At 40.0% G+C, this 14606-nt stretch overlaps 3 protein-coding genes across 4 annotated transcripts in view; 1 reads left to right on the plus strand and 2 right to left on the minus strand.

The window, feature by feature from the left end:
* The window catches only part of arhgef33 (Rho guanine nucleotide exchange factor (GEF) 33), a 53218-nt gene that overhangs the window by 8810 nt on the left and 29802 nt on the right, over window positions 1-14606 (plus strand). The gene's annotated exons all lie outside the window — the stretch shown is intronic.
* LOC100708578 (elongation factor 1-alpha 1) lies at window positions 7-4968 on the minus strand. 2 transcript variants are annotated; one of them, XM_003438319.5, is made up of 8 exons: window positions 4813-4968; window positions 3338-3518; window positions 2975-3154; window positions 2412-2708; window positions 1820-1970; window positions 1401-1657; window positions 942-1176; window positions 7-816 (listed from the first exon to the last, which is right to left on the minus strand). In XM_003438319.5, exons 2-8 carry the CDS (start codon window positions 3479-3481, stop codon window positions 692-694), a joined length of 1389 nt encoding a protein of 462 aa, XP_003438367.2. In that variant the 5' UTR covers window positions 3482-3518; window positions 4813-4968; the 3' UTR covers window positions 7-691. The 2 variants fall into 2 exon arrangements, with proteins under 2 accessions (XP_003438367.2, XP_005473699.2); XM_005473642.4 differs by having other exon boundaries at window positions 3338-3521; window positions 4813-4952.
* On the minus strand, window positions 6109-14119 carry slc17a5 (solute carrier family 17 member 5). Its single transcript, XM_003438229.5, has 11 exons — window positions 13904-14119; window positions 12449-12645; window positions 11734-11967; window positions 11419-11506; window positions 11046-11132; window positions 10177-10295; window positions 9563-9724; window positions 8947-9079; window positions 8691-8838; window positions 8236-8326; window positions 6109-7705 (listed from the first exon to the last, which is right to left on the minus strand). Exons 1-11 carry the CDS (start codon window positions 13986-13988, stop codon window positions 7568-7570), a joined length of 1482 nt encoding a protein of 493 aa, XP_003438277.1. The 5' UTR covers window positions 13989-14119; the 3' UTR covers window positions 6109-7567.

Here is a 14606-nt window from a genome sequence, read left to right on the forward strand (position 1 = left end):
TGCACATTTTGGTTGAAATATGTTTAATGTTACAAAGAGGCTCGTGCCATCTTACAATAAGGTGCTATAGCTTATGCCAATTTAAACTACAAGTGCAAGTGCAAAATTAGCAAAATGCCAATCAAAGTGCTTTAAGAGTCCACATGTGGACTAGAGTCCTGGGAGGACAATTTTTGACCTTTTTTGTTTTAAGTTCTTTTTAAAGCTTAAACAGAACAAATTCTCTACTACTCCACTACACAGAAGGACATAGTTATGACTTCTTGCTCCTAGAGAGCGCCATATAGTTGCAAACAAACACTAAAAGCAGGACAACATATAATATCATGTAAAGAGATCAGAACCTGCACTCCATTGAACTAGAGAGGTGATAGGTTGCAGTATCTGTAATTATTTGATGTCTAAATAGCACAGAATGGTGTTTCCATGACGCGAATCAACAGTGCACATATTTGAAACATGTTGATGTTACACTGTACTTAATGGTAATCTAACCACTGAAATGGAACCAGGAGTGCTCCCTCAAGGACCAAAGATCTAAGTGTTTTTCTTTCCTTCGAATGCTTTTGCGATGCATTGTGATGATTAACCAGTCTTTAATTATTAAGTTGAAGTAGCCAATTCTAGGATGAAGTTGGATGACTGATGTCCTGCCTTGGGAGACCTTGGGGTCGGCAGAGTAGCACAACATTCATTTGTTCCTCTGGGCCTTCTGGGCAGACTTGGTGACTTTACCAGTAGTGGAGACCTTTTTCTCCACACCTTTAATCACGCCGACAGCCACAGTCTGACGCATGTCACGCACCGCAAAACGCCCTGCAAAGTGAAGAAGAATAAAAGACGTTTGAGTTCATCATAAAATATGGCATGACTTCAAAGTGGAGCCACAATGCCATTTGATGAGGGAAGCTCTTGAAATTCTAGGAACTACTTGAACTCACCAAGGGGCGGGTACTCAGAGAAGCTCTCGACACACATTGGTTTGCCAGGAATCATATCTACAATTGCAGCATCTCCCGATTTCAGGGATTTAGGGTTGTCCTCCAGCTTCTTGCCAGAGCGGCGATCAATCTTTTCTTTGAGCTCTGCAAACTTGCAAGCAATGTGAGCAGTGTGACAGTCCAGCACGGGAGCATAACCTGCGCTGATCTGGCCTGGGTGGTTGAGGATGATCACCTGCAAAGCAAAGGGACAACATCGGTGCCTTATTAATAAGCAAAAAAAAATGCTTTCTTTTTTTTTATTTCTAGTTTTTCTGCTGTCGTCTTATTTAAACACATTCTCGTCTGCCTTGAGGATTGAGAATATAAATAGTTCTGACATTAGATGGAGCTGAATTTGTTAAATCATGTGCTCGTTCTACTATAATTGCAATTTTTACATCCAAATCTTGTATCTACCTGAGCAGTAAAGTTGGCAGCTTCCTGTGGTGGGTCATTCTTGCTGTCACCAGCAACATTGCCACGGCGAATATCCTTGACAGATACGTTCTTGACATTAAAGCCAACGTTGTCACCGGGTAGGGCTTCGCTCAGTGCCTCATGGTGCATTTCTACAGACTTGACCTCGGTAGTCACATTGACAGGGGCAAATGTCACCACCATTCCAGGCTTCAGTAATCCTGTTTCCACACGACCTACGGGGACTGTTCCAATTCCTGCAAAAGAGGTGAGAGTAAAGGATATTAAAATAAAAATCAAAGTGTTTCAGTTCTCTCCTGAAAAAGTTATCTGGTTTTCCGTGTTCCAAATGTCTCAACTATCCTTTATTCCCAAAGTATCTTAAAAGTTTATCCATATGTTATTCGTACACCACTTGCCTCCTATCTTGTAGACATCCTGCAGGGGAAGACGTAGAGGTTTGTCTGTCGGACGGGTGGGGGGCTGGATGGCATCCAGAGCCTCCAGTAGTGTGGTTCCTGATGCATTACCTTCCTTCCTATTTATTTTCCATCCCTTAAACCATGTCATCTAGAGGAAAGAAGGAAAAAATAATAATACACAATTTTATACAGTAATAATTTCAATTCTAGATTAAAATAATAACAGAACATTTTATTGGTTTCTTAACCTCCAGGACATTTTCAGTCACTTTTTAAATGAATGAATGACACATCTTGATCTTATGAATAAGCTGAATTAACTAGCAGAAAGTTGCATTTTATTTTTTTCCCTAGCTCCCACCACTATGTTTCATGTTGTAGAAAAATACCTCTTATTTATATCTACAGCTGTTTAAAGGGAAATTAGTGAAAAGTTCGCTTTAGATTCTTTGACAGGTCATATTTGAGTTTGTCCAACAGCTGTATTGAGCTACAGCTTTCTATCCACAGCACCAGTCAAACAAATGAATATTCAAATGATGGGCCACATTCTGGCTTTTGCATAACTATGCTTTGTTTTAGTACTTACATTGGGGCTGGGCTCAAGCATGTTGTCTCCGTTCCAGCCTGAAATGGGTACAAAGGCAACCGTGTCAGGATTGTAGCCAATCTTCTTGATGTAGGTGCTCACTTCCTTCACGATCTCCTCGTAACGTTTCTGGCTGTAGTTTGGCTCCGTAGAGTCCATCTTGTTGATTCCCACAATGAGCTGCTTCACTCCGAGAGTGTAGGCCAGGAGGGCGTGCTCACGAGTCTGTCCATTCTTGGAAATACCTGCTTCGAACTCTCCCACACCAGCTGCCACAATCAGCACAGCACAGTCTGCCTAAAAATGCAGTGGATGCAGCTTTAGTAGGATTCCTCAGTAACTTTGAAATACTACCACTATTGGATGCTAATACTGTAACATAATGTACTGTAATAAGTTCTATACCAAATTAAACACCTACTATAGTCACTAATAGCAACTGAAATACTTCAATGTAATAGCAAGTGATGCACTTGTGTACACAAGCTTGCAAAAGCACCTTAAAACATGCAATACAGAATCTAATACACTTCATAGTGGCCTAGCATCGTCATGTTACACACCTGAGAGGTCCCGGTGATCATGTTCTTGATGAAGTCCCTGTGACCCGGGGCATCAATGATAGTCACGTAGTATTTGCTAGTTTCAAACTTCCACAGTGAGATGTCGATGGTAATGCCACGCTCCCTTTCAGCTTTCAGCTTGTCCAGCACCCAGGCATACTTGAATGATCCTTTCCCCATCTGGGACACAAGCAACACTAACCTTCAAGACTTTTTTGCAAACAATCTTAATCTCTTCTATGTTATATAAAACTCAAACAGCTCCTATTGTGTTAATTTCTATTTAAGCCGTATGGCTTCAGCCTTAATATGCGAAGAGCGGCTGCCAGTTAAAGAGGTCATCTTTCTCTCCTGTCTCCTTACCTCAGCAGCTTCCTTTTCAAACTTCTCAATGGTTCTCTTGTCAATGCCTCCGCACTTGTAGATAAGGTGGCCTGTGGTGGTGGACTTGCCAGAGTCCACGTGGCCAATCACCACGATGTTGATGTGGAGTTTCTCCTTTCCCATGATGACTGGAGCTGGCAGAAGTCACGAGGCAGTCTGTCTGCTAAAGCCAGGGTTAAGTTACAGTCAGGGAGCAATGTATTCATGAACTAGTTGTTGTGACTGACATATATTGAAATGGGTTGTTGTGAGTGAATAACATATTCTTTGATGGTGGAAAAATAGCCCAGACTTGCTTGTGTAATTAAACACCATAGGGTTCAACATTATGCAGGCAGAAATTCAATGTATTGCATGGCTCTGTCGAAAAATACTGGAGTGGGAATCTCAGTTGGTGCAGGAAGAATTTGTAATTACATTAAAATACTCCTCGAGGGAGTAAAGTGAAAGTAACTTGGGCTCAGATTTGCTACAAAGAAGGCTCTTGATTGTCAATACGTGTTTCCTTTAGCATCTCAGAAGACTCAGAGGACTAGGGAGGGTATCGGTGAACTGCACAGAACACAGAACACTCCTCCCCCTCCTACTCTCTATTCCTCCATCCATCCACACCCCTGCTCTCCTCTTTCACATCCACATGCTTCTCCTGTTCTCACCACTCTGACACATCCAGGTAGCTCAGATGAGATTTCACAGCACCATCCTCTTTTTCACAGCCACAGACTCAGTACAGCTTCCCTCCCAGCCAGAATCCACCATTTTGTCAGGTCTAGTCTACTAACAGTGTAGCAGCCATTACTCAGACACTGCGGTGCACTGTGCACAGGTTAACGCAAAGGGAAACAGGTACTGTTAAAGACTCGGTGGGGGTGACGGGGTGATGACCCTGAACATTAGGCTTCACACATGCACTGCAAAGTTTTGTTTAACCAAACCTGTGTGACATATTTAGTCTGAATGCACTCTGCAGCAGGCTGAACGTCAAGTAGCTTAATCCAGCTGTAATATGTATCCCCACATGATCTTGCGCAGGTGAACTTAGTGCAAGGGCAGTCATTTACATGCGCGCGTTTAACTCATCCTTCACAGATAACGTCACAGCGGCTGCCGCAGTGCGCTTTCACTTCTAAAAGATGGTTAAAAAAAACAATAAACCCAAAGAAACAGCGGGCAGAGCCTCAGAAAAATCTAAAGTATTGGAGTAAATCTAATGTCTCAAGGAATTAACGGAAATGTCAACCCTCCGCCATGTTCTGTCATCTGCCCGCTTACTGAAGCCTGGATGCGCATTAACTACCAGCCGCCTGTCCTCTTCTCTGCATCACAGTATCCCCAATACACAGAACCGCTAAAAATAAAAACAGGCGCAGATAATTTATTACTGGCGTCAAAAAAATAAATAGATAAAATAAAATAAGCCCACTTCATGCATTATATCGTGTACTGCGTCGTACCTGAGAGCTGGCCGGTGTCGGGTTGGCTGCAGGCGCGGATAGGCTGAGTAGAGACGCTGATCCGGTTATAGCTCGCAGGACAGGCTGGGGTGTTGCGTAATTGCGCGCACCCGCCGTTGCACAGCATCACAACGACGAGTTACCGTAAACGAGTTTATTATAGGGCACAAATATCAGCATCCATTGTCGGACACACCGGCGAGTTAATATGCTGATTAATGTCTGCAGAAAGCTTCAATGGTCAGTAATTCCCGACGCATAAATTAATCGTGGCTTTTCAAGGGAAGGAAAATGGGCATTTAAAATTCAAGACTTTGCATTCATTAATAATTAGCATAGTATACATAAACGAGGCAGTTGTCGTTATTGTTGCTTTGCTATCATTAGTTGACTTTGAGATATCAGGAATGAATGACAGCTCTGCTCTTAAAGGTTTGCAGTAAGCAGCAGGTGAAGGGCTCACCTTTCCAGACGCTCTCTAGTTGGATTAAAAGTAGCCTTATGTGCTTAACGTCTCTGCCAATTAGCTTAAAGTACAGTGGCATTAAAAAATAGCAGTTAAACATAGAGTTAAATGATATTTCCATGTTTTCACTTCCAAGCAAAACTGATCATGAATAATAGTGCCTAAACTTATATTTAGTTAAGCAGTAGCCCCTTTTAAGGACAATTGTGCGACTATAGAGAATTGACTTAATGGGTGCAGGAATTGAGGGTTAAACCCACACAAAACGGTTAACCTGAGCACTGACCTGACTAATTTTTTTGCCATTTATTTTCCTATGTTTTTTTTCATGAGTATAACTGGCATTTTCCCTGCTCTAAACCCTCACAAATGTAGTTGCTGTGTGTCTGTAATGGTGTTAATGGCCTACTACTCTTTAGAATAAAACAACTCAAGGCTGAAAACTCAAAGTTTTTTGAGTCTTTTACGAAATTGGATTGTGGTAGGTGGCAGAGGATGCTACCAGCGACGAGGATTAGAAATGAGTATAATCAGAGGGACAGCTCAGGCTGAGCGTTTTGGAAATGATGTAAGAGGCAACAATAAAAAGGAGAGGATAGAAGAGGTTTGTGGGTGCAGTGAAGGAAGACATGCAGAGGGTTGGTGTGACAGGAGGATGCCAGGTTGAGATGGAGGCAGATGATGGGAGAGAAAGCAGATTAAGTCACATAGGGCTTGTTTTTAGACAATAACTTTAAGTAGCTCAAACTTAAGCATGTAAAACCACATTATTCTTAGTTAATTTGAAAGGTGTTCTAGGAGAAAAAGAAATAATACCCCAACACAAGATCTGATTTGCACATAAAGTCTTTATATGGCAGCGATTTAAAACATTTCTGTCAAATGTTTTGAAAGAGGAATTTTACAATGTTTTTTTCTCAGTACAGTTTAGTCCCTTTATTCTCTGTGCAAAAAAAGCACAATAACAACTGAAATAAATGAAGTCAGTAACAAAAAGAACTCAAAAGAATGAGCCTGCATTGCTGATCCCTTTTAAACTTAAGCAGTAAGGCACATTATAAATATTCGGGAATTTCAAAGACAAAATGTTAACCTTACAGCTTAGCTTGGATTTATCTCTTTACTGTGATCATGCATGAAAGAAAAGTGTACATAATGTATAACATGTGTGCAAATGTGATGAAAAAATAAATCTGTCGTTGACACTGAAAGAAGGCGATCACCACACTGACACTTAAAACTTGAGGAAATATGCCTCCATGTGATAAGATTAATCAAAATATAAAAGTAAACAAACATCCCTTTAAATCCTTGTAAGATTTAAGATACCTGAGAATTCGGGGAATAATTCAAAGCCATGTCCCTTCATTAATAAGGTACCAAAAGCATGGTATCTTAGTGTTAAGACTGGAAAGATCATAACCCGTGTGACGTTAAATCCTGCTATCTCAAATAAGAGTTGGCTTGTGAACCTGAAAACTCAAGACACTGCACCATATTACAAGTAATCATTAAAAAAAAAGTACATTTCTCTAAGAGAAAAGGATAAAAGACTTGGAGACTTTTTAAGGCATCATCCTAAACAAAAAGTGTACACTGTATAGTCATAATGCTGAATTAAAAAAGTTTGGGATTTTTAAATTCACAAAAAAGCCTACTGGCACTTCATTATAGGCTACAAAGTAACAGATTAAAAAAAATCTTTACAGTGGGCATCGGTTTGTACTGGATGTAAAACTTAAGGATTTACTGAGGCATTTAAAACTGTCCCTTCTGTAAAAAGGAACCATTGGGTATAGCAGGTTGAATCCACAAAACCACCTACAGTGGAATGATTTCTTCCATAGCTTATTTATAATGATTTAATATCTGTAAATATCAAAGTTGATTTACATTAGCCGACCTTTATAGTTAGTTATACAGCCTGTAGCTTCATAACTAACTGGCTACATCTCATTGCCTGCTTGGCTTCATAATGAAAGCTTCCTCTGATACTTCTTGGGAATGCATATGTTGATTTCTTCCTCTGAGAAATAATATATTTGAGTAGGTACAGCTACAACATTTTTTTTTAAAATCACTGACATTGGGCTCATCTGTCTCAAGACCATGTACCCACAGCCACATTAAAGAACATCTTTCCGAGGTATCATGGCAGTTACACACTTATTTGACCATGATGAATACAGCTAGAACACATCTCTCCCTTAAATTACCCACGAATGAGCCCATGTTTGAAACTTGCCCACTTGACAAATCTGAAAATTTAACCCGAAAGGGTCTCTTGCCTCAGTCTGCATGAGAGAAGGATGTGTGGATAGCCCAGGACTGCACTGTTCCTTTACCAAACACAGCGTAGAATATTGCCCCAAACAGGTCGATGGCAGCAGCAATGTAGAAAACAATCTGCCATTCTTCGATGGTGTTCTAGAGGACCATAAGCACAGTTAGTGTTAACATACAGAAAAGGCCTGATTTGATTAAATATCACTACTAAGCTGTTTTATTGTCATGTGCGTGGTGTAAAATGATTACATACGATTACAGATTTAATATCATTTGGATTAACTGACTGAACATAGCATGCAGGTATGTAGTATGCTCTTCTCCTGTCTATTTGGAGATAAGAAAAAACGGGCAAATGTAACGCTTACAGTTACCTTTCTAGGACTATTGGTGCCCCCTGGTGGCCAAACCTTAAACACCTTAATCCTGTACTGACTAAACCAATTACAGAGGAAATGGAGCATTATGCTAAAGTAAGGATACCATCTGTCAGGACACCCAGAGTGTCCTCATTTTGTATGAAGCAGCAGCACACTACTTATTAAAATCCAGTAAAGTTTCCTGCTACTGTGTACTCTATGTGTATGTTTAATCTAGACTCCAGTCTTTACTTCTGAAACAAAACAAAAAAAGGACTGGTTAGTTACATCGTTGCTGAACATGTTTCTTACCTGCTGAGTCAGAGCTCTTGCAATGACTGGCCCCACCATGCCAGGGATGGTGGCAAAGGTGTTGGTGATTCCTAGGAGAATACCAGCATATCTAAAGAGACAAATAAAAACATTAAGTCCTCAGTAAAAAAAACAAAAAAAAACAAACAAACAAAAAAAGCACTATGTAGTACATAATGTTGCTACACTGATAAGGAAATTTGATTATATTTATAAAAAGAAATATCCTTGAATCATCTCATGGTCTATGTTGATGCCTAAAATTATTATTTTCATAACAAAAGGCTAGAGGGAAACTTCAATATGTCAAACATATCTGAACCTGAAGATACACTGAATTACACAAATATTTACACATTAATAACCATCATCTCTCATCTTCACAATTAAAATGATTCAAAATTAAAATGACTGAAGTATTATTATCCAACAGTTTTCCGAGGTGTTATTCTTACGAAGGAGCAATGTCAAGGTGGTTGATGTTGAAGCCAGATGCCGACACTCCTCCGAGAGAAGAGGAGATTGTGAGGAAGGTCACAGCCAAGGTGTAGTCACAGCCTGTATAACCTGCTGCCACCAGGAACACTGCAGGCCCAATCATCCCTACAGAAACAACACAACTGTGAAGTAGCAATACTGGTGATATTTTTGATGCCAAGAGCCTGCAGTCAGTTAAAAGTCGAGGATTCAGCAGTGACTGTCATGAATTACCAATGAGGGTGAAGGACTTCCTGACAATGACAGTGCGGTATTTGCGGGTTTCTCGCAGATAGTCGGCAATTTGGCCGCTCAGCACAGCGACCACAGCACATCCCAAGTAAGGCAGAGCCGACAGAAAACCATTCTGTTGGGAACAGATGATTACATTCATTTCATTACTGGGAGACTTTATTTTTTACTTTTTCATCTACTCTCAGTAGAGAACGATTAACCAAGGATGCCAAATGTTTTACTATTGCAATTAGTCATTTCTATTTTACTGGTTCATCTCCCTGGAGCTCTAAACAAACTAACCTTTTGTCCCAAGTTTAAAGGGGATCTATCCTGCTTTTCTTTATTTTCTGTTAAATTTGTACTATTACAGTTATGGCTTTTCCTGTGAAACATGGCTAAGGTGTCAAATATAGTGATTAGTGTATGTATTTACAATCCCTGTGATCAAAAGGCTCCATAAGAGCTTCATATAAATAATATAGATAAATTTATAACTAGGACTCATACTTTAGAGTTCCAGAATAAAAAAAATCAAATAAAAATCAACTTAAAGTGAGGGCAAGTCCTCTTTAAAGTCACTCTGGTATTGATTTAAACTAACGTGGTTTCTCACCTGCTGTATGCTAAATCCAAGGATGTCACTCATGTAGGTTGGCAGCAGAGTGAGGAGGGTGTAGAAGGTCCAGTTGTAAGAGAAGTGAGCCACAACAATGGCCAACAGCGGCATTGAAGTCACTATGGATCGCCAGGGGATGTTGCTCGCCGAGGTGGACAGCTGGACCAAAGCGAATGTAGAAGTAGGATGAAGAAATAACAAAAGAAGTGATAACACATCTGAAACAACAACCGAGATGTTCACCGAAGACTAAAGAAAAGATGAAGCTGCGCAAAAACGTCACTGCTGTCCTGGTGAAGCTTTAAAGCCACTGCAGTCTATCCAGCCATACTAGGGCTCCCAGCTGCTACATGCTCACCATCGCAGTGCCAGTAATGCAGATTCATGACAGGTATTTTGACAAAGACAGATAAGAAAGTAAAATGCTGAAATACACAGATATTATGTAACATTAGAATCAGATAACTGTACTGGATCGGAAATGCCTGCAAGCGCGCTGCAGCAAGCACTAAAAGCAATGCAATAAGTGTATATTAAAGCTGTTCTTTAATGTAAGAGAATTTGCTTCTTTTTTTAAAATTTACAACCTGTTATCATGTTATTACTGTTACCTCATTCTTGAGTGAGGAGGTGATATAGAGTCTCTCCTGCTCTGATATTCGTGGATGGGTATTTGGGCTGTCAAAGGCGAAAAAAGCCCACAGGACGAACCACACCAGCCCAACAGCACCTGAGCAAACCACAAAGCAACACTGGTGACCCACATTCATCCAGCATAAATCCTCCATCATATGAGTGCCTTTATCCAGTAAGCAAATATGTGGAATGTGGTTTGTGTGTCTGTTCCTGAAAATGAACTGAGGTTTGAGTATCTCATTATCTCTGTCTTGCCTTAAGGGACTTTTACATCTGACATATGTTTGGTAGAAGTAAAAGCTCCAAGTAAAAAAAGTCAGACCTCTGCATTGTTTCCATTTATGCATAAATTTTCTTCTTCCCATTTTCTAAATTGTTGTTTCCACTGTCAAAGAGGAACAGATGCTAGAGACAGCTGCTAAACAGCACTGTGAAGAAGTGCTGACTAATCAACAAACAAGTCATTTGAGTTCAGACTGATACGTAAGAACCTCTTTAAGCATAACTGACAGTATGTATTAGGCATTGTAGCATGTCTACATAAGACAAGATTTTTAAAAATTACCTGCAATGTGAATTCAACAGAGTTTTTAAGCAAATTAATCACTGACAAATTCACAATACCACTCATTATCAAAGAATGCTATTCTAAATAATAACAACAAACTGACAAATCTGTTAAAAATAACTCACATAAACAAAATATAACATCAGGTTGAGGTGAAGATTGTACAAAACACCTCTTAGAGAAACTTCAGCACAAAGTAATTGTGAGACTAAGATTTTTTTCCCTTTAAAACTTAAATCTTCCTAAACTGTCAACAGTAAAGTTTACATGTATTACCAAATATATAGAAGACATAGGTCCAGTCCAGGTAAAAGATGATTTCACCAGATACAGGGAGACTTATTACTGTCCCCAGCTGTGCTCCTGGGAAGAGAAAAGAAGTAGGTTTGTTAACTACTGAAGAAAGAATATACAGAAAGTGGCAGGTGGACACTAATAGTTAAAGGAAAGATGCTGGTCTGCAAGAGAAGCCTAAGCCCAGCAGCTTAAATATTCATGATAAAGGTTAGTGTGGCAACGCGTCCATATTTTACTTAATGTAATATTTTTCAAGTGCTCAACTGTAGACTGAAGTTTAAAAAAATGCATAAAATAGGCTAAAAGTGCAATTTGTCTTTATGTTGACAGTGTAGCTCTTGCACCGTCTTACCAATGTAGGAAATGGTGAGAAGTCGGCTCCTCTCCAGCGGTGGGGCCCAGGCTGCCCACATGGTGTACATTGCTGGGAATGTTACACCCTGAGGACAAACACAACAGGAACATTAAGAGAAGTGCACGGATGACACTTAAGCATAGCCAAATATTAGCTTAACTATTCCTGGAAACCATTTCAGGACTGTGACATGAATTTTATTGCCACTTGCAAATCTTATGGCTGCAGCACAGATAGTGATTATGGTTCATAAAACAGGTTTGCACAAATGAATTCAGCTCCGTTTTCAGCGTCTTCATTCTGATCCCCTACCTCGCCAATCCCCTCCAGCACTCTGACAGCAATGAGGTAGCCTGCACCCAGGTCAGCAGCCACAGGGGTAAGCAGTGTAAAAATTACAGTCCCCAGGATCCCAAAGCCCATCAGCCATTTTGGTCCAAAGCGGCCAGCCAGGTAGCCCCCAGGGACTTGTGTCAGGATGTACCCGTAGAAAAAAGAGCCCAGGATCCATCCCTGTGTTTCTGAGTCCCAGTTGTAAACACTGGCCTGTGAGGGGATAGATTAGAAACTTTAGGACTTCAGGGCTTAAGGTATTGATATTATGTCAGTCAAGACTTACAAACTACTGAGTCTTGGATGCCAACTATGTTTCCCCGTTCACATAATTCTGCCTAACGTATGTTTTTTTCCTACAGACAGACATGAATAAAAATAAGGAGCCTGCAAATAATAGTAACTCCTTAAACTATAAAATCTTATCAGTACCATCAGTAACCTGCTACCTCTACATGTACATGAAATTATACACCAAAAGTAAGACCGTTTGTGAACGGACTTACTGACTTTCACTAAGAATCCAACAGGTCTATATAACTGGTTTGCATTTAAATCTAACTTCAGGACCTAGAAAGATTTTAAGTGGCAAACATACTCCCAAGCTACGTTGTTACGTCATCAAAATTGACTAAACCTATGGAGGAAACACTTTAAAGTGGGATTAAATAGCTGCAGTCAAATTTCTGCTCACCGTGTGATTGTGTTTGCGGACTGCAGGGTCGGCACGGCCAGGGCACACTGTGCCACTGTGGTTGTGGTTTGATTGGTGGGTGTTGTTGAGCATGTCCACCATCGCCACACTGAGGTTTACCCTCAAGGAATAGACTACAAAGAAGCCATAAGAGGAAAGCAATGCCAGGGTGTAGCGTGATGAACCGCATGCTGGAGCTGAGGGACAGAAACGACAGCAGTGTGAATCATCTGTTTGCGCATATGGTCTATGTATTAATACAACAATATCACAACATCTGTGTAACAAAAGGAACACAACATAATCCTAATAAGTCAAATCTCAAAAACCTTTCATTTTTTTATGCTGTGCGTTTGTATTATTATAATTGAATGTGATTATCCTTTAAGTAATGATTCTGATGAGTTTATTTTAAATAAATAATATCAATTTCTAGCATCAGCATGTTGATAATGCATCATGATACATTTCTGCATTGGTATCCTGTCTCAGCCCCATCTGTAAGTCAACTCTAATAATAGCATTAAATCTCTAAAAATAGTAAAAGTAAGTCTTATTTTCATAACTAAGCAACTCTGGATTCAGCATGTTCCCCAAGGATGCTTTGGCAGAAAGAATGTAGCAACCGGGGATTAAACCATCAACCTTAAAATGAGTAAATGACCTGCCAAACCTAACCTAACAACAACATTAAAGCTCTCATACTTGTAGCACAACCTTATTTTCATAACTAAACTTCACAGTTTAATCAGTCTATTTAGTTTGCGTACAGTACAACTACCTGCTGATATGACTGATAGTACACACCAGCTGATTGCCCAGTTAACTTATCCAAAATGATACAGAGCTTATTTCAGTAAATCCTGTTTAAATTTGGCAAACCTAAACTTGCCCTGTCAGTTCTGTCATGACTGTGAGTTCACTGCATGCACAGTTTCTCAGAGCTAAACCACTGCATTAAATTAAAACCCGTTTTTCCATCGAGCTGACTGTGGGTATGCAGGTATGACAGGACTCAAATATCATAGAGACATGTCTCATGATACGATTCCAGGGCAGACGTCCCTAACCTCGTGACCGATGCTCATTAAAAGATAAAGTGCATTTACACACAGGTGTGGATGACCAACTTAAAGGTCTTAGATGGCAAAATACCATGAACACCTAAAAATGCACACTCAGCAGGTTAATTCAGTAAATCAGCCCTTCTATAATGACAGCTGTGTTAGTGACGACTCTAAATTTAAAGGTTTACACTACAGACATACTAGCCACTTTAGCGATAAAATTGTGCTGTTCAGGTTGTTAGTATGTGTCTTTACGTTTTCAACCTAAGAAGGTTGTTGTTTTCCTGCTTCTTCCCAGTTAAACAGCGCGGCTTCTTACAAACATATGCTGCACAAAACGACCGAAGCGCCCGCATCGTTGGCTGAATGCTTTGGTTTTTTCTTTCACCTTTCTGGACTTCTTCTTCGCGTCCCCGGCGAATCAGCGGAGTCCTCTGCTCGTCGACCTCCACGTCCGACCCGTACCGCTCCATTTTTTAATATCAGCTTTTAACTGGATTGCTTTACCGCATCACAAACAAACAGCTGCTGAAAGCTAACTTCCCCGGAGCCTGTCAGCTGAGCTCGACGCGGCAACTACCCGTCACGTGACGTTAATCACCGGACCGGAAGAGATCATTTTATTCAAGTGAAGGTGCTGAGCGAGGTGACTGTAAAAAACTTTCATCCAGTCACTGATTGACATGCAATCTATAGCAGAGACAGGGGCGTACATTGCTTGAATTAATTCGTTTTGTGACTGAATCTTGATTCTAAGCTTATTTAATCAAAGTGAAAGCTAATGTATGGAGTGCCAAGAGCAAGAGTGTCAAACTGAAATAAATAAATACATCATTAAATAATTGACTAAACTCCCAAATAAATAATACATAATTAATTATTTACAATATCAGTTCATTTTAATTTAAAAAAGAACAGAAACATTTTGACGAAGCCGGTGCGTTTCAGGCTGATGAATTTTTTAGACACCACAATGACATTTCTTTTTAATATAAAAAAGTAATGTAGTCAAGTCGACTTATACATGGTTGAATATGCATGACGTGACACTAAGATCCATCGAAAAGGGAAGTCGACTTTTTCAGTCATAT

This window comes from Oreochromis niloticus, linkage group LG13 (genome assembly GCF_001858045.2).
Source record: "Oreochromis niloticus isolate F11D_XX linkage group LG13, O_niloticus_UMD_NMBU, whole genome shotgun sequence".
In the NCBI taxonomy this organism is placed as follows: Eukaryota; Metazoa; Chordata; class Actinopteri; order Cichliformes; family Cichlidae; genus Oreochromis; species Oreochromis niloticus.